General features: G+C 50.0%; 1 protein-coding gene across 1 annotated transcript; it reads left to right on the forward strand.

Annotated features, from left to right (window-relative positions):
* The first annotated feature begins 209 nt into the window (after positions 1 to 209).
* shq1 (SHQ1, H/ACA ribonucleoprotein assembly factor) lies at positions 210 to 18,916 on the forward strand. The gene is made up of 11 exons (XM_068742673.1): positions 210 to 352; positions 718 to 782; positions 2,477 to 2,605; positions 2,696 to 2,859; positions 2,953 to 3,065; positions 3,151 to 3,248; positions 5,950 to 6,107; positions 6,464 to 6,517; positions 8,934 to 9,057; positions 12,828 to 12,948; positions 18,141 to 18,916. The coding sequence occupies exons 1-11, from the start codon at positions 210 to 212 to the stop codon at positions 18,745 to 18,747; spliced, it is 1,776 nt and encodes a 591-aa protein (XP_068598774.1). The 3' UTR covers positions 18,748 to 18,916.
* The last annotated feature ends 239 nt before the right edge of the window (positions 18,917 to 19,155 follow it).

The following is a 19,155-nucleotide window of genomic DNA, read 5'->3' on the forward strand; positions in this document are numbered from 1 at the left end:
TTATTATTATGATTTTATGTCCCATTGTTGTGCCAAAGCTTTTGTTGACAGTTGTCAGTGTGACACGTGGAAGCGTGGGCGACGAAAACACTATTTAATTGAGTCAACCACAAGGGGGCGTGCTGTAATAAGCGAGGCCTTCCTGCCATCCTGTCAGTGATCGATGCTCCCTGCCTTTGATGCTGCAGGTGTGGATTACAGTGTCCAGAATGATAACTCCTGCCTTCGACTTGAGCCAAGATCCCGACTACCTGATCCTGAACCTCCGCGTTCCTTACACCAGGACATCGGAGTTCGACCTTTACATCGATGGAACGGATTTCAAGTTCTTCGCCAAGCCCTACTTTCTCAGGTGAGTTACCTGGGGGGGCGTGGAGATATTTGTGTGTACGCATTTAAATTGTTGAAAAGAAATGGAGAGCTGATGCTGTGTTGAAATTCATCCAGAAAGCAGCGATAACTCTTTCGCTTTCAGCTATAATGTACATTTATGAGTATTTGTATTTGTGTGTGTGTAGAGCAGAGGAGATGTATGGCTTAGTAAATGCTACGAGTTGGATATTTATGTGGGGGGGCAAGAAGCTGCTGAGGTGTCTGATCCTTTTAGTTCCCACCATCTATCCTCGCTGTGGTTCGTTGTATCGGTATGAAAATGTAATTTATTCGTCCTTGTGATTAGTAGCTGTTGCCGTGCGGACCTGCTTGTGTTCCTCTCAGATTGTGTCTTCCTGGAAGAATAGTGGAGGATGGCAGAGAGAGGGCCGCGTTCGACCTCGATAAAGGTAGGGCGGATTCTTTCTTTTTTGTCTTGGTTGTGCGTCGACGATGAAAACGCAGACGAATGAATGCGCCATGCGACATTTGAACGGCAGCGTACGTTTTTGCTCGCGCTCCTCCCGGAGGAATAAATGCATTTCATAAACTTACGCTGTCATTTCTGCCGTTGTCTTCATTTAAGGTCAAACGCATGTGAGGTTTAAAAATAAAACCACTCGCTGCTTTGAGGAGCTATTTCTACTGTCATTCTGAAAACACCAGGACTCGGAAACGATAAAAAAAAAAACGGTTTCAAAGTTCTAAAAGTGTTTTTGTCCTCTGCTGCTTTTGTGAGAATATTATCGACCTTTCTCTGAAACAAGAGAAAAACTGTTTTACAGCACAAAACGGAAACTCAGAGGCGATGCTGCGTTTTAAATGGGCACCGTTTATAATTCCAGAATAATATTAACAAGACGCCAACGGTGAATGGAGAGAAGCAGGAATACTCCAGGAGAGGGCGACCCATCAAGCACTAGTGCTCGTTCACGTAAAGAGTCTTAATGGGGATGGGGGGGGGGGGGGGCATAAAGAGGCTCTTTGCAACCTGCAAACCAAATTACAGGACTGTACATTACGCGACTTCATTAAATGCATTAGTGCTGGGCTAATATTGCCCCCCCCCCCCAGCCACTCGAGCGTGGGATGTTTCTCGTGCTCCTGCTCTTATGATGCGTGACGCAGTTGCGTGGGGGTTTGGTGTGGGGGTTTCACACGTGCATCAGGGAAAGCTTTTTTTTTTTTTTTTTTTCTCACCTTCGTGCAAATGAGAATTGAGCTTCCTGCGTTGTACGTGGAGCACAGCTGGCGGTGAAGGGTTCTACATCCGTCCGTCCGCGTGAGAAGCTCCACACGCGTCAAGACATGCATCCTTCTCCATCGCCACGTCCCTCGTGGCGTAAAACCGTGGTCGCTTCGCACGCCATCTATCCGTGAACGAGTCACTGACACCATTCTAGTCGCAGTCAGCCGGCTGATCCTCGGGGCGTCGATCAGCTGGAGCAAACCATCCTGCAGGTCTCATCCTGTTCAACGGGCTGGTGGACCCGTCTTTAACGTCGTAATGATTGCAGCCTGCCAGAAAGGCCTCTGTTCCGCGGTGGCGGGGGAACTCGTGTGAGACTTCCTTTAAATACACGCCGACCAAATGAAATGTTCTCATGGCTATTTGGGTGGCGTTCGCCAGGGTGTGCGTATACGCACGCTCCTTCCTGCCACGGCCATCGGTTTGACTTCCTGTTGCACATAATCGTCTCTAATGGAGGCGTCTGCCTTATGGTCTCTGACACTTCATTCCCCGCCTGCCAGCGCGGCCCCCCCGGTAAATGCGCTGCGTCCAAATAAGCCCCCAACATCTGCTAATAAAGCGCCGCTAATGGCTGCCCTAGTTTAGACATATAACGGGCGATCATTAAGAGTCCTCTTCCGAGCTCTCCCTTTCTGCACCCGAGCAGAAAGTCGTCTCCTCTTGTAAAGCGCATCGAAGCTTTAACACTCAAATTTGATCTGTTGTGTGGCCAAATCGGTCGGATTCATCAGTCAGTAGAACCTTTTTTTTTTTTTTTACCCGCACATTTGAAGGAGCTCTTTGGTTTGAAGTGTTTCACGCATTTAACTGGCCACAATGGGCAAAACAAAAATCTGTGTTTTCTCGCCGCAGGCCTCTTCACCCTTCGGGTCGCCAAAGAAACGGCCGGCGAGCACTTTGAAGGACTTCAGATGCTGACGAGTCTGCTCGCCCCGAAGGGCTCCCGGTCGGCCAAGCCGTTAGTGGAGGAGCTAAACGCAGGTGGGACGGACCTCTGCGTCGGATGCACGCCTGTAGAGCTGGAACCAATCGGGTAAACGGCAGACTCCAGCTCACATCGTAATGTTTCAGAAGGATGCAGTGCAAGCACAGGAGATGATGACGAGGAAGACGAGGAAGACTTCGATTGGCAGGTCGAGCAGGAAGCGTACGAAGAGGGCTCCGAGGCGGCGCTCCGAGCCGTGCAGATGTACGGCTTTGGCAATCGGAGGTCTGGAGTGTTCGCCAGGTTACAGGTGAGGCTGCTGGTCTGGGATTGTTCCCTCACCTGGGAAACAGACCGAGCTGAAGAACGGCGCCTCCTCGGGCCCTTTGGGCTGTCCCGACAGGAGGAGCTGAGCGACGTGACGGATGTCAGGAACCCAGAGGGAACGGCGGCGGCGGAGAGGAGACTGACGCGACTGGAAGCAGAAGCGGAAGCCTTTTCTCCCGACCATTACCTGTAGGTCGAACCCTCTGCCTCCGCAAAGCATGGCTCCCGCACCGTCCGTGGCGTTCGTTTTCCGATGGCGTCTGTGTCATCGCAGGGCCGATTTGTTTGAGGACGATGCGATAGAGGGGCTGCTGAAGTTTACTCCATGGTGGGATGAACCGACTCCATCTGCAGAGCAGGAGGGAGAATCTGGTGAGTTTAAGTTCCAGCAGGAGAAGGACCGTTCGGTCAAAATGGCTGTTGTATTCGTTTATCAGTGTAGAAATGTCTGTGACGATCATCTCATCCGTAACGTAGCTGATCTGCTGACGAGTGGCGTCCATCGCCTGGATAAAAGCGTTCTTTCGAGGGGCAAATTTGAAAATGAGGCGTAAGGTTAAAAAGAATTGGGATCGTCCTCCCTTTGTAGTCTTTATCTGAGTTATTTTTGCTGGAATTCGTCTTATTATCAAAAGAAGATGCTTATCTGGATGACTTGATAACAAATCAGCGCGTCCGTCCGTTCTAATTTCATTAACCAAAAAGACTTGTTGCATCCTTTTTCACAGGAACGTTTCGCACCGAAATGTAACCAAGTAGTAACCGGAGGCTACCAGGAGGTGGCGCACACTTTCAAAAATGATAATATATTCCTGTTTAGCATATGGAACAAATGAAATTCCAGTTGCTCCACAGTCGTACTATTCAGGAATGTGCCGATTCAAGCAGGATCGGGTGGGAAGGACGCCGATATGTTAATCCCCAAGTCCCCCTTACAGAGGAAGGTCGGCGGCAGAGCGGCCCTCCCTGCCGGAGTGCCTCGGGGCTCCTCGGCAGGACGGACACTTGCCATTATTGGGAGGTCGAACTGGGACCCTCCCTAATTGGGACATCTCCGGTGAACCTAAACGACAAACCTCCGTCGCCTCAACCTTTTTATTTCTGTTTCATTTTCTTCTCCCAAATTCCGGCGTTTTGTTTACGGAATCCGCTGCCATCCGTTTCGAATCGACGGCTCATTTACTTCCTCCGAGACCGGCTGCATGTCGGGCGGATCCTCCCAGGTTCATTTCTCCTTCCATCGCGCAGGATTGATGGCTTTTGAAGCCTCGGCACTGCAAGAGTCTATTTAATTCTGCCACGCAGCTCCTCTAAAAGCCTTCTAATTCCAGCGCTTCCACGGTTTAAGCGGGCCTGTGGCTCGCGCGTATTAAACCGATAGCATTATCGCAGGAGGGAGTTCCGCCTGTCGCGTTTGCACCGGCCCGGTCGCTGATTGAGCAGCCATCAGTCAGGAAAGCAGCGGCCGTTAGTTTAGCCTCCTAAGAGCGTTGCGTTTCCCTGGAGCCCCTCGGCCTCGCTCTGCATTTTGAGACTAGAACTGGCTCAGTCTTGGAGCCCCGGCAGAGATAAATGAGCCAAATGAAACTTAATGGCTTGATTGACAGCTTGAATAGCATTCGCCTCGGGTAGCATTGAAGAACGGCGGCCAGTCACGAGGTTTAAGCGGCGCGCCGTCAAACCTTGAGAGGGCGGCCATGATTTTAAAGTCGGAGCTCAAACCTCCGTGTGAGGATTGAGCTTTCTTCCCGCTTCCCACCTGACAGATCCGTGTGGACACAAGTGCTAATGAAGCAGAAGCCGCCCCCCCCCCCCCCCGATGCTCTCCGGGGTCGGGGCCAGCACTCTGACAGGCCACAGCTGTCCGCTGGAGGCCCGTGTTGTCGTAGCGCTCCAGCTAAGTGGTCCTGACAGCTCGCTCTCTTTCTACCTGTCGCACTTTATTATGGCTCGGTTCAGAAATCTGACCTTTGTCCAAGTCGGGCGGAACTAATGCGCAACCCAAGTTTGCAAATTTGAGCAGACTATCATTGATTTCCAATTTTTTTTACATGATCGCAGTGTCATATTCCCCCCTCCAAGGTCACATGTCAACCGTTCCAGAATCGTTCCTCAGCCTCTCCGTGGGGTTTTCCCAGAGAACGCATTCAGTCCACGCCCGATGGCCATCGGGCCATCTGGCCCCGTAGAGAGCAGCGACGAGCCGGGCCGGTGTTCCAACTGGAGGAATTGGGTTAGAAATTAATTTGCAATCAGCGGAAGCCCTCAAACGCCGCGTGCTAATGCCCATTAGAAGCGATCGACTCCATCACGGGGACGAATGAATGGAGTTGTTGGGCTGAATCAATCGGCTCTGCTCGCCTCGCCTCGCCGCTTTGGCTGCGGAACTGATAGAAAACCCATCGGCGTCGCGGCGCTGCCGGGCGTCTGGCGGCCGTGTTAATATTTGGAGTTTCCATTTAGCGATTGTGAACGCCGGTTTTTAATTGCAGCGCCACGGTGTGTCGTCCAGCATCTGTCTTCACAGCAGATGGCTCTCGCCTCCCGTGACGGTGGTCGTACTTTAACAGTCACATGTTGTGTACGCTTGATATGTCTTTTGTTCAAATGTTTTCATTCGTGTGTGTGTGTGTGTGTGTGTGTGTGTTGCTATTGCGTGTGACTGCACGAGCTGACTTCGCGCCTTCTCCCCGCTTCTGTGTTTGAAGGCGAGTGTTCACAGACGTGGACACACAATCTCACACGTGTCTGCGCGTCCGTCCCGGCGTGGGCCTCGGGTAGCGTCTGCAGGGAGCTTAAACCGGAACGTAATCCGACAGGAATCTCCTCCGCGGCGGAGCCGAGCTCCCACCGCAGCCAGGGAGGTCATTTAGAAGCGCTGCAAGCGTGTGCTTGGATATATTGTGTGTGTGTGCATGCGTGCGTGCGTTATGGCGTGTTCCTGCAGAAGTTCGGCGTGCCTCTAAATACCGAGGGATTCGGCGAGCAGCCTCGTTACCTGGCAACAGGTCCGAGTGAAGCAGAGGTTCATTTTCTAATGCAACTATCAGTGAATTTCCGTGTTCCTTCGCAGCGTTTTCCTTCACCGAGGACGAGAAGGAGCAGCTGAGGAAGTTCACCAGCCGCTCCTATCTGCTCGACAAGACGCGTCGTCGCCACGCGCTGCTCGGCCTCGTGGACGTCCTGCTGGCGTACTCCTACGGCGTCCGCTCTACTGAGGGAGAGCACAACGTGAGTGGAGCGAGCGCACGTGTGATGAGGCAGCTCCTCTGAGCGGCACTTAGCCTCGGGTGACAAAGCCCTCTATCCTTAAATCCTTTAGACCCCCCCCCCCCGCCCCCTTCCATTTCATTCAGGGCCTTAAAAGATTACCAGCAGATCTGAGAGCTCATTCCAGGCCTCTTTGTGTCACTCCTGCTAAGGTAGCTGTAGAAAGCCAAGGTGAGCCGTTCCTAGAATGTGTGAATGAAATACTAGAGATACTGATCTGGCAGAATGTAGCTTCAAAGCCCAGCGAGGAAAACCAAAGTCCCTTACGTGTTCATTTTGATTTCCGTGTAGGACAATGATCCCCTTCTTCCCTGCAGGTCGAGTCATCGTGGACGATCAGGAAACTCAGCGGGACTCTCTGCTGGCTGGAGGTGAGTCCGATGTCGCACGGAGGAATACGATTTATCTAACGTACGTGTTCAGCGGTTTAGTTATCAGGGAATACAAAGCGAAGTTTGGTGAAAACGAATGCACATTTATCGCTATGTAAAGACGCGTAGCTGGTAAAAGCGTTCAGCCTCTCCAGTTGCACCGACGGATCGCGTGTCTGATCACCGCTGATTCCAGTAAACCGGCGGCAGCCTGTTGGATCCATCCCGTCCGAGGAGGAGACGTCTAAATCGTATTATTGTTGACATAAATGTTTTATTGGGTCCCCTGTTCGGCGCTGAGGCCAGAGCCAGAGCAGTATCGTGGTCTGGATCGCGAGTCCTGTGGGCCACAGGGTGTCGTTCAACAGCGAGAAAGCAAAGGCGCTTTTATTTTCATAGCACCTCAGACACGAGGCGGTTCTCAGCGTTTTACGGCTTCATGGAATGAAAGAAGTAGAAGCGCCTGAGAGAAAACGAGGCATTAGAATACAGTAAAATTGCAAATGGACGGCGATAAAAACAGAATGCCGAAATAAATAGATTTTAGATTAGGAGAGGGGAATAAAAGTAGATGAGGAGCACTTTGGATTCACGGGGGGGAGCTGCGGTAAACGGTCGTGTTTTAAGACCTGATTGAAACGAGCTGGCGGTTCGGCTAACATGTGTGACGGAATCAGCAAACTACATTCTCACATACACACACACACACACACACGCCGCACATTAAATAGAGATATTTGCTATCAATAGGTTCCTAAATTGTTCTTATCTTTATACACCAACCTTGAAAAGTAAAAGTGAATCAGAGTTGATGTGTGTTTTTAACTGATTTTTGAATCTATAAATGGAGTTTTAGATGTTAAAATGTAATATTTTTTACTGACTCCATTCTGGATCCGATCCGGATGAAACTCGGTGGTGAGATAGAGCCAATCTAAATCCAAAACTGCATTGCCAATTGATGTCTAAATTGGGTTTGAAATTGAATTCTGCCTCTCATCAACGACCAAAACGGTCAAACGGAAGGAAAGCACTGTTCTGTCCTGATGAAAGAAGAGACCTTGAATCTTTCATTTTGGTAGGTTCGGTGCTTGCATAGTCATAGTACATAATATTCTGTGAGTCTGGCACTCGGCATATGGCTGGCACTGAATGAGTTAAGAATGAACAGGTTGGCGCTGAAGGCACACGGGCATGTACCTTTGAGCCCTTCAAACAGAAACGGGTAATTTCTAACCGCTGTTAATCTCATGTGCTTCAGCTTTTATCCTGAGATTCCCGCCCCGCCTGGAAGTCGCTCTTCCTGCTGAACAAACCTATCTCCGCCGTGCAGGCAGCCCAAACGCGTCGGCGTGTTTTTTTAAATGGCGGCATCGGGCCTGCCGTCCTGCGCAGCAGTTGATGAAGAGTACATCAACCTGGGCAGGCGACGCTGTTGAATAGATCCCTCATCGATGATCGGTGTTCTTCTTTTATTCGGTATTGGTCGTACACTTTTAACAGAACGGCCGCACGTGCATTTCTTCGCTAATTATAAGCGAGCCAACGAGGCGCTTGGCTGCCGAATTGAAGACCACGCTATTTTCCCAGCTGCGGCGATGTTGGAGTAAAGAGCAGTTTTCACAGCTCATCAGTCAGCGAAGCCTCCAGCTCCCATTGACAGGCCGACTCCCTCAACCTCCGTCTCCCCATTCCTCCACTTCCTCTCACCTCGTGCGTCGCAGTAGATTCCCTTTCTGCCCGTCTGCGTCGCAGCGATGCTTCCTCCCTCCATTCTCCCTCCATTCTCCCTCCCTTTTGTCGCTGTCTATCTCGCTCACCTCGTTTATGCAGTATGCAGAACATCCCCCCCCCTCCAACACCACCTTATCCCACTGCCTTCCTGTGTCCCTCCTCCTTCCTCCATCTGCTGTATGTTTACTTGTCCTCAGTCGAGTACCCCCCCAGCCTGCAGCAGAAAACCTTATTTACACTCCTACTAAACAAGCCCCAGGGGAGAGCATGATCTCTGATGACATGCACCTTAACCAGCCTCGGAAAATAGGAGAGAGAAATGAGAAATGTAAAGTATTAGCCTTTGTCTCCTGGTCGTGTGTTCATTAGCGCCGAGGAAATTTGAGGTCTAAGGCGGCTTTTAAAGAGAAGCAGCAATTATCAAACCAGGACTGCAGAGGTGTTTAAAAGTTGTGAGCCCTTTTTTAGCCAGCTCTATAAACGAGGAACTTGTTAGGAGTAATTAGCACTTGAGCGACTGCAAATCGCACCAATAGGAGCCACATTTCAGTCTGGGGGGGGGAAAAAAAAAGAAAAATAGCCGAGTTGAAAAGGTGCCGGCTTCCATTTCCGTCTCTGACTGAATAAAATCGTGCTTTCTCGAGATGGCGTTCTGATTTTCTTGCACGTGATGTTTTTGCAGACATACGGCCGCTTGCAGGATGTCCTGGTGTCTTTCGGACGGAGGGTTTTGTGCTACCCGCTCTACAGACACTTCGCCTTGGTCTCCGCAGCTGTTCGCGACACAACGAAGATTTTGCAGTCAGGTGAGTTTCCATCTCACCGTTAGCTCCTCCTTGTTCACACTTTAGAGACCGTTCCAACATTCCGTTCCACAAGCTGCATGTAGTGTGACGCGTCAGAGAACGCTTCTCGATCAACGAAGGAACCTAAAGATAGGCCTTTACCTTCCCTGCTACGCTGCAATTTATCTCAGCCGCAATAGAGTTGGGTTGTGTTACATCCTTTTGCTCCTGGAATGTCGGAATGCCGTCTAAAAAAGTCCCAAACGCTTGGCTCTATGCAACTATTGGATTTAGTTTCTAAAAGAAAGATGACCTCGTGTTGAGTCTTCATTAAAGCAGTATTTTGGAGTGTTTGCATGAAGAGGGTCATTATAAGTATCGCTAAAGCAGATTTTAGGTTGCATTTCTCCAGCAGAAGCGGAATCTCGATGGATGGTTTGACAAAAGTTGTTCATGAGGGGGGGGGGGGGTAATCCCCCTGCAGGCAGAGGCTGTGTAAACACACTCTGGATGTGAAAGGCAACGATTATCCTGCTTGTGATGATTTTAACGCCATTAAATGACAACAAATGAAGGCTTTTAAGGTCCAGATTAGTATATCTACGCCTCGATAAGCGGAAGACGAGTCGACTGGGCGAGCCGGGGAGTCGCTCATTCTGATCACCTCATTTCTCGTACTCGCTTGTTCTGCCATGATGAGATTTCTCATGTTCTTCCCGAGCCTGGGAATCATTCCAGCGCTTACGTCACACTTTGGTTCTATTGGCTCACAAATAGGGGTGTGGCTTGTTTCGTTGTATTAAGGCAAAAACGAATTCTTCACTCTGGACTCGTAGCCTTTATTAGTTACATTAAGGAAGTGTGATCAATGGTGCTTTGCCTTAATGAACTGTAACAGTGCAGTAATTTGGTCCGGTGTGTGTTTCCTCCCGGCATTGATTAATTTGTCAGCATAAAGCAAATGGAAATACACTCTCGCTGTGCGACGCACTTCATTTCAGTGGCTGTGAAAGCAAACAGTCGTAGGAACTAGTAAAACAAACTCATTAATAGCAGTGCGTAGGTTAAGGGCTCTGAAGGAATGTTATTCAGGGGTAAATATTTGAATAGGCCTCTGACAGCATGCTGATTATTCTCAAGGAGCGCCTCCACCTGTCTCCTAAGTGGATGTGACTTGCTTCTTCCTTACCTCGGCAGGTAAGGAAGAGCAGTGCAGGGGGTTCTGGGTTAGACGGAGTGGAGGAGGACAAGCAGGCGCTAGTCTTCCTCTTACTTCTGCTGTCTGAAAGTACTTCTTAGCGAGAATGGATGAGATAATAATCTGTTATTCATCCGAGTTCTCACATTTCCACAAGTAAAATTAGGAAGAGCCTGGAAACGCTGCAAGTTAGCAAGTAATAAGGTAGTCTGTAGTCATTAAACTACATAGAATATACAGCAAGATGCTCTTTGCATCTCAGTTTTGCAGATGACATACTTCTATATTTGTCGATGCTGCAGCAGTCCCAAATGCAAATCTGCTCATTCGGCAGTCCTGAAAGAACGACTGTTTTCCAGTGAGACTCGACTCGCTAGTTTCACTCGCGTCTCGCAGGAGATAAGAGTATCAGTGTTGAACTGCAGAAGACGGCAACCTTTCCTCTGATTCTCCATCATAGAACTAAACTTTCCTGTGGAAAATGGAAGTCGGGTCCGCGAAGCAAGCGTATTTAATTGTTTTGCCTTACGTGATCCGAGTCCTTCATTTGAATGGCAAAGTTCCCTGCGTGCACCCCCCGTGATTAAATGAGAACCACATGTTTGTGTAAGGTTTCCATCGCTGTTTATTTGCTTTGGGTAGGAACATCTCAGGACAATGCCTACCAGCTCCGTAGCGGTGGAAGGGAACATTTTCCCTCGGCTGCATTGTAATCTCATGTGTATTCCGATCGGAGTGGGGAAGTGTTGACTGTAATTGAATTAAAGTTAAAGTGTCAGAATAATCCTGAAAGCTGCCATATGCTGGCTAGAATGATGTCAAAGCATCGTGTCAGCCATAAACCTGCATCTTATGCGCTGTCATAAGCAATTTAGTGGATGAATATGCCCTATAGTTCCACACTTTGGCTTGCAGATGATGATTTGAATAATATAAATGAGTAGGATGTTTTGTTTTTTCCCTTACTTATACTGCGCCTCGAGTTCTGATGAATTCCCCAGGGAGGAACGCAGCCTCTGATTGGTCCACTGTTGAAATGTATTTAACGAGTTCATAAGGCCACCTCCAAAGTGAATCGTTTACTACGTGCATAATCACTATTTCATCTGTAATCACCACTTTGTTGTTGTCAAATCTTAAGACATGGGGCTTGTGGATAAACCAGTGTTGACGGATGGATGGATGTGGATAGATCCGCAGGAATGGAGCATAAATGAGACTCAGGAACAGGTTTCCCCCCCGAAAATGGAACAAAAAGTGTCCAAGCAAACATTCAATGCTGCTTTATTAATCTTGGATCTATTCCAAAGCACCATCCTGGATTACAAAGCTTTCTGATCCGATCGCACCAGATCTGACGTGAAGCCTTTCCGACTTTGCTTTCCACCAGTTGGGGGGGGGGGGGGGGGGGGACAGACGAGCCTTTTCTTGGTCGAGAGACGATGCTGGGTTTCCTAAGTGCCACGCTGCAGCCTACACTGTACATTTACTGCCAGATGGACGATTTACCGCTCCGCTTTCCCTCGGCTTGTTTTTCTCCTGCTCCGTTCTCGCTCCATTCGCTTGCTCAACCTCACACTCCCCGCTCCTCTTACAGTATAATTATATCCTTCAGATTGTTTTTACATTGGCCAAGGTAGGAAAAAAAAAAAACACTGACATAATTGCACGAAACCCTGGGAACCCTATTTGCATATTTTACATATTTCTATATCTGTGCGGAGCGCAGCGGCTCGCCGAGGCGCGGTTTTCAGACGCCCCACCTTCCACTTCTACCCTCGGCGTCACATTTCCATCAGGAGGAATCGAATTGAATTTTGTTTAGGGTGTGAAGAGCAGAACGCAATTTCACACAGGGGTGACTGCAACACGACGGAGTTACCGCTCGGTTCTGTGTTTCGTTGCCCTTACAACGTCGAGTCGCCAGCGGGAGTCGAAATCATGAGCCGAAATCAAGAGCAGGAATATCGGCATTCACAAAGAAAGAAGAGCCGGCTGGACCTTTTTGGAAAGTCATTTCTTGAAGCTTCTTTGTTCTGATGGTCATTTCGGCGCTCTGTGTTTGGTGCAGAAACCTCTCCGGTTCATCCCCTCCCTCGACTGAATCACCGATGTCAGGAAAAATGTAAATAAAAATCAGTGCTTGGTGTTTTTACAGCTCTAAAGGCAACACAGATTCCGATTCGGACTAGAATGCTGCTGCGCTGCAGCTGAATGGGCGCGCTTGAATAGCCGTCGAGTGGAAAAGCATCTAAAATATTCTGTGCTATTTTTACAGATCAAGGCAAACACATTTCTGACGGAAAGCCTGAACAAAGCCACTCTCAAAAATCGACGGAACAAATGCTAAAAATAGCTCCCGTCCTCATCTCTTTTAGTCTCGGATGAGCCGCTTCTCAATCAGGAACTCTTCTGAAGCCGTATGGATCGAATTACCGTACAGCTCGTTGCCATTATCCTCCGATCCTGTAGTTTGGCTTTTATGTACGAGACAATGAGATGCATGCATGTTCCAGCCGGCAGCTGGAGAGCGTTGTCGTTTCTTTTATTCCGTAAGCGAGTAACACTGCCCCCCCCCCTCCCCCATGCCCAGGGAAAACCTGCGTCCTCAAATGCCTGCTGGACATTCACAAAGTCTTCAGAGGGAACGACCCGGCCTACATCCTGAATGATCTGTACATCTCAGACTACTGCGTCTGGATCCAGAGTGTCAAGTTAGTTCAATCACACACACACACACACACACACACTTCTAAAGCCACGCACACGCGTCGAGAGGCCCTCATCTAACCACTCAGCGCCCGGGATGCGTCAGCGCTTTAGAGGAGAGGGCACCGAATGTGTCATTTGTCACGGCAGGGTCGAACCAGGAAAGAGGTGCACTTTTGCTTTTAGCTTCCGTCGGTGAGCGAGCTGCACTCGACGGATTCGCTCTGCAGGAACCTTTAAGCAGAGCACATGTCATGTCCTCGGGCACATCGCGTCATCCGTGGGCGTAACCTCCAACGGAACTTGCAAAAGCTGCACTTTTTCCCTCCGAGCGATAGAAGTTTGACGACTCCGTCCGCCCTGTGCGATAATTTACAATTACTTAACACATTTCAAATGTGAGCCGACGAGCGCATTACTCAGTAATGAGCTCTGTTTTACTCTTGGCCAGGGTTCAGCCAAGTGGTGTGCTCATCTGGAAAAAGCCCAGTTGAGAAATGTGTGCCTGATGTTGTAGGCTCGGTGCCCAGATGCAGACACGATAAAAGGTCTGCAGGGGATTTAGTGCCCCCCCCCCTCCCCACCACCACCCTCGTTTCTCATTTCTGCAGTTTTCCAGAAGTCTTGAATTCATGATCTTTAAAAAATGCTTCAGATGCTGGGATCCCAGGGGGGGGGGGGGGGGAGCGAAAATCAAAACCTCCGTTTAGGGTTAGCGAGCTCTTTCTGTGGTACCATAGAAGAAGAAGGAAGGCGATTTTAGTCTTGCTGGGGCCGATATCCTCTCATCGGATGACGACGAGCTTCCAAACCTTCAGTTTGAAGACGTTTTCCTCTTCCTCTTAGCTGCTATACATTTTGAATTCTCTGTTTTGGGCCACACGCATGCATAAAATGTGGCCAAAGCTTCGCCACCTTGATCCTGCCGTTCCGCCTCGCCGCCTCCCCCCCCCCACCGCCGCCGAGGTGGAACGAAACCGATTCCTGTTACAGTAACGCTGCGTTTAAGCAGAACGGCGGAGCGGAATAAAGGCGCACCAGCCCTCGGCTCCTGAAGCGCTCTCAGCGCGCTGGAAAATTGAATCGGTCTCTTATCAGCGGAGGGTTGTCGGAGCACTTCCTGCCTTCCCCGTATCTCCGTTAAGCCCATCCAGTGCATGCTGGCTCCCGCTGCGCCCTGCATCGATCGTTAAACGGGAGAAGGCCACGCTCTCGGAGCCCTGGCCTGTGCTCGGATCGTTACATTTACCTTTTTCATCTGTCTTCCAGTAAAATTAGTCAAATGTGGTCTTTTATCTTCTAATAAAAACGGACATGTCGTAAAATAAAGATATCGAAGCGAGGCGCGACCACGCACCGCGTTTTCGTCGCGGGTCTTCTGGCTCACACTCGAGAAGCTCCGGAAATTCTTCGCCTGTGGTTTTCTGGACTTGTGTCCTCGTGATGAGACCCAGATGGGAAGAGGCGCCGGGTCCCGTCCTGTTCTGTCAGGCTCCGGCCGACCGCTCTGTCCTGTCCTGTCCTGCACGCAGTTTGCCGTGCGTTGCCTGTTGTGTCCTTGTGGGACGGGTCTGATGACGGATGGCGGACGCATCGTTTCGTTCCGTGCGAGTTATTCCCCGCTCCGGATTCGTCACCTTCCACTAAGTGACTCGTTTGGATCCGGATGCAATCTCTTCCCCAGTGCCGCCTCCGTATGCTGTCAGCCTAACGAGTCAAAAGCGATCAGTGATCGTCATGGAGACGATGATTCATTTACATTTTGCTACCTGGAGGGTTGGTTAATTCAATCTCTTTGCTGTCCCGCTTTTGACTCCCGGCGTTCGTCTCGCCGCCGAGACGGCGGTCCTGGATTTACAACCCTGTAAAGACGTCGCTGTGATTAAGCCCCGGGGCGTGCATTCCACCTCGCTCGCTCTCTCTCTCTCTCTCTCTCTCTCTCTCACGGATTGAGAGCAGAACTTTGTGCGCTGAAATCAAGAGTGCAACCTTAAAAGCTAATTGCTCTTCACATCGCCTCAACGATGTGACGTGTCGCCGCCGTGGTCGCTGTTCTAGAATCTCACACGCAGCTCCTTTGTGGTGTTTAAACCTCGTACCCCTCCAACGCTAATTACCTCAGAGCTGTTAGCAGAGCATATTAGTTCAAATGGAGCAGCGGCTACTGCAGTTCATTGGTTCCAGGCTGCATTTATGAAGGTCTTCGGATGCCAACGCCCCCTCTCCCCCCCCGCAGAGACGCTGGACTGCAAATAAAAAGCAAGTTGCTTCACTTTCTCTCTGCCGTCTCTCCTTTTAAGTCTGGAGCGAGGCCAGTTCAGGGCAGCCGGCGTGGACAAAGCTCGTAAGCCTGGTATTGTGTTGAATTAGCTCAGAGAAATCAGACGGGATAAAACTTCTTCTCGGCGCCGTTTCGCATGCTGCAACCAGCCCACCCTTATTAATTGGGTCAATTAGATTCTTGAAGGGGGGGGGGGGGTCTGCATAAAAAAAAAATATTCCTCCAGGGTTCGTCTGGGAAGAGGAGAAGTAAGGCGAGATTCATGTTTCCATTGGTGCAGAAGAAAATCTGGTTCATTGTTGCTTTTTAATTTTTTTGGCTTCTCTGGAGCAATTTGTGATTTGTCTAATTGAAATCTGACAAAGACAAAGGGTTTCTGGAGGAACTACGCTTCAAAGCCGAAATGCTGAACGGAAAGACCAAAACCACAGCGATTGGTAGAAAAGTCTTTCTGTAGAGAGCTCGTCTTTCTTTGGAAGAAAGCTGGAAATATGGCAGCTTCCTGTTGTCCCATCTCTACCATTCCGCTGATGTAACAACCAGATGCATGCTGGGAGGGAATCTCACAAGGAAACCAGGCAGCATCATCAAGCGGTCACGGCGCTAGCCTGTCTGATGTTAGCCTCGGCGCCGAGGGAGATCCTTGAGGCCCCCTCAACACGGATAAGTAGTACAGATTTCCTCTCGGCATGAGGCCGCTTGAGTACAGAGGCTCATCTTATTACAAACAGTTATTTATCTGTTGCTGCAGCTTCAGAGCTCTGAGTGTAAAGCAAGATCCTGATGAAGCACAAGATAAACTGCTGAATAGGGTGGAGACAGAATAAAAATAAAAATATTTTATATCTGAGGACCAGATAAAAAAAAAAAGAGACCGGACAATGCTTTACCTCTAAGAAAAAAATAATCTGTCTCAACCCAAAGCCTGGTTGACGATACAGTATGTTGATTAAAAAAATTAAATCTCATTTTTCCATTTATGCATTTTCCCAGTAACATTTTCCAGCTCATCCAGTGGGATCCCGAGGCGTTGCCATGCCAAATGAGATGTGTAATCCCTCCGGGGAGTTCTGGGTCTATCCCAGGGTCTTTTTTTTCCCCAGTGGGACTGCTTGGAAAATGGCCAAGGGGAGGAGCCCCGGAGGCATCCTCATCAAATTCCTGAAGCGCCTCAACTGCCTCCGTTTGACATGAAGGAGCAGCCGACCAACGGCTCAGTTACACGACAAACGCTAATATGTTTGATCTTAGCGTTTTCCTCGCATAATCGAACAGCCAACATCCGTGGGTCGCTGTTCAGACATCTGCCGCTCTCGTTTCTTTGAACGCACACGTGTTCTATCTTCCCGTTTCCCATTGAGGGGCTTCGGCAGAGGGAAGCATCTTTGTATCGCCAGAGGTTTTCCAACCTTGAAAAATCCCCCCCTCCTCAGTTTAATGAAGGCAAGCCACAACAGCGGTGTAGTAATGACTGGATTGTCTACATTATCCCCCCCCCCTCTTGGAAAGAGCCTTTGTATTCACCGCAGGCTGAGCTTCTCCCACCACAGAGCAAGGGAGGGGAGAGAAAACAAACGTGACTCCCCAATGCTAACTCAATAATGACTTCCCACGGGGGGGGGGAGAACACAGACCAGCCTTTGAAGTGGCTGTGCTGCAAGAGGCTCCTCCGGCCCAGCATGGCTGCAGGAAGCTTCCTCATGCAATCTTTAAGCAGAGCCGAACTCGTAATTGGGACTGGCAATAATTAATTCCTCACACCGTTCGTGGTTCTCAGACCAAAGCCCATCCCCCCCCCCCCCCCCCCCCCCCGGGAAGATGGACATCTTTAACCCTCTGAGGTGGAATCTTTTTTAGATATCTGCTTCAAGTATTGCTGGAATCTGTAGAAGTACCTTCGCTCCACCAGCATTTCACTTCCTCAGCATACAGGAGGGGGGGGGGATACGATCCGATCTGTTTACACAGTCCCTCCTGAGGTCCTGAATGAACCCGCTTCCTCCACGCTGCTTCCATAAACACGCCGCTCCCCACAATGGGAGGTTCATTAGGAGGGTACGGTAATGAGGGGCCACTGCTCAGCAGTGGGTTAATTGGGCCAGAGAGGGCACCGGGAGCCAAGTGTGAAAAGGTGAATGGCAGCGTAGTAGCCCCTCCCCCCCCCCACACACACACACACTTTATCCCATGCTGCATGGAGGGAGTCTGAATCGCAGTGACCCGTAGAGGTCACCTTGTAATCACCATGGCAATGGGGGCGGCCCCAACCGCACCGGGGGACAAATAGCTACCACTTATGTTTTGGGCAGCATGGCGGGCATTCCCAGTGTGAATAATGTGCACACAGGGGGGGTGGGGGTGGGGGGCTCCCAACAATCCGATGGCTTGACACAAATCGGGCCTCGTTGGGGGATATTCGTCCGTAATGAAGCACCTTTCTGCGGGGTCGTCCGGGTTTCTCTATCCGGCAGGATAGCCTGACGATGTGCTCGGTTTCATTCCATCGGTTCCCTCCGCGCCCCGATTGTCGCATTAAAACGGCAGAAGGCAGAGAGCAGAGCTATTCTGATCCTTCTATTCTTTACAGTAGAAAAGAACGTGTAGGAGTTTCTCCTGCCTGCGCTCATCCTCGTCTTCACCTTCATCTCATCAATCTCTGCTTCCTCGCCGTTCGCGGCTTCAGCCTCTCAGAATGACGAAGTGAAAGTGTGTGTGTGTTTTGACGAGGAGGGGTCAGCCTCCCTCCGTAATCCCTCTCGGTCTCTTGTCACCTCTCGCGGGAGAGATTTGGGGGGGGGGCTCGGTCCTCCTCTTCATCACTGATGAAGCCGTCGCTTTTATTTTACTCTTGGCATAATCCTCCCCGAGATTTGCGAAGGGAAGTGAAACAAGTTTTTTGCTCTCCTGACTTTGCAGGACGAGGAAGATGACGGCCTTGGCTGCGACATTACAAAAAGCTTCCCTTCTGAAAAACGACTTGGAGCTGGAGCTGGAGGAGCTGGAGGAGGCGGCGAGAATGGTGGCGGAGGAGGAAGAGGAGCAGGGAGCGTCGAAAAGCGGTTTGGCATCCCGCACTGATGGTAGCAGCGCTTCCAGTGACGGCAGCGGCGCCTCGTCGGATGAAAGCGATGAATCCGAGACTGAAGGGCAAGGCTGCACCAGCTCCAACGAGGGAGGAGGAGGAGGAGGAGGAGGAGGAGGAGGAGGAGGGATGTCTAAGGACAGCCCCCTACAGCCCCAACCAAGCTCTGCTGCATCTCCCATCCCCCAGAAGCCCACAAACACCCTCCCCTCCGCCTCGGAAGGCTCCAAACAGCTGATCCAGGAGCTCGGGGAACGGATGGCAGAGGAGCTGAAAGTCTCCGAAGACTCCGGCGACAACGCGGAGAGAAGCCGTTCACAACCCAGCAGCGCTGCGGGAACAACTGGAGGAACATCTGGAGGAACATCTGGAGGAAGCAGCGGCGGGAGTCCTCGACTAAACCCTCCGCTCCTCGTCCAATCCCAGGAAGACCTTTCATGAGGCTGACTTTGATCTGTTGTGGAATGCGAACGGACACTTTTTGAACCCTTACCTCCCACGTAAGTGATGTGAGGAGAAACCTTTTTAATATTTGTATCTAGCGTTATTCCGTTTCTGCTACTTTTGTTTGTCGTGTCCAAATCAAGACTCAATAAATCCTTTACTTCATATCGAGGTTTGTAAGAATTCAACGCAGCTCTTCTCTGCTGATCCGCCCCACAAATAGACTTTTAATCTCTGAACGTGCAAAGTGTGATTTTTTATTTTTATATATGAATTATTCGAGTTCATATTTATCTGAGAAAAATTCAACAAGGTTTTTGGAGGAGAATTCTATTTCTCACTCACTGATATCTTCATAATGTAGAACTTCTACTAATTCCATATTTACATGAACAAGTTCTGTAT

The sequence above is a fragment of the Brachionichthys hirsutus genome, chromosome 8, assembly GCF_040956055.1.
Source record: "Brachionichthys hirsutus isolate HB-005 chromosome 8, CSIRO-AGI_Bhir_v1, whole genome shotgun sequence".
NCBI lineage: Eukaryota > Metazoa > Chordata > Actinopteri > Lophiiformes > Brachionichthyidae > Brachionichthys > Brachionichthys hirsutus.

What these genes read in the sequence shown, in the direction of transcription:
- shq1 (XM_068742673.1), top strand. Translation starts at nt 210, where the DNA reads ATGATAACTCCTGCCTTCGACTTGAGCCAAGATCCCGACTACCTGATC. An exon ending in TTTTCTCCCGACCATTACCT is followed by an intron (nt 3,066 to 3,150) that starts GTAGGTCGAACC and finishes GTGTCATCGCAG; the next exon opens with GGCCGATTTGTTTGAGGACG. An exon ending in GTCTGGATCCAGAGTGTCAA is followed by an intron (nt 12,949 to 18,140) that starts GTTAGTTCAATC and finishes CTGACTTTGCAG; the next exon opens with GACGAGGAAGATGACGGCCT.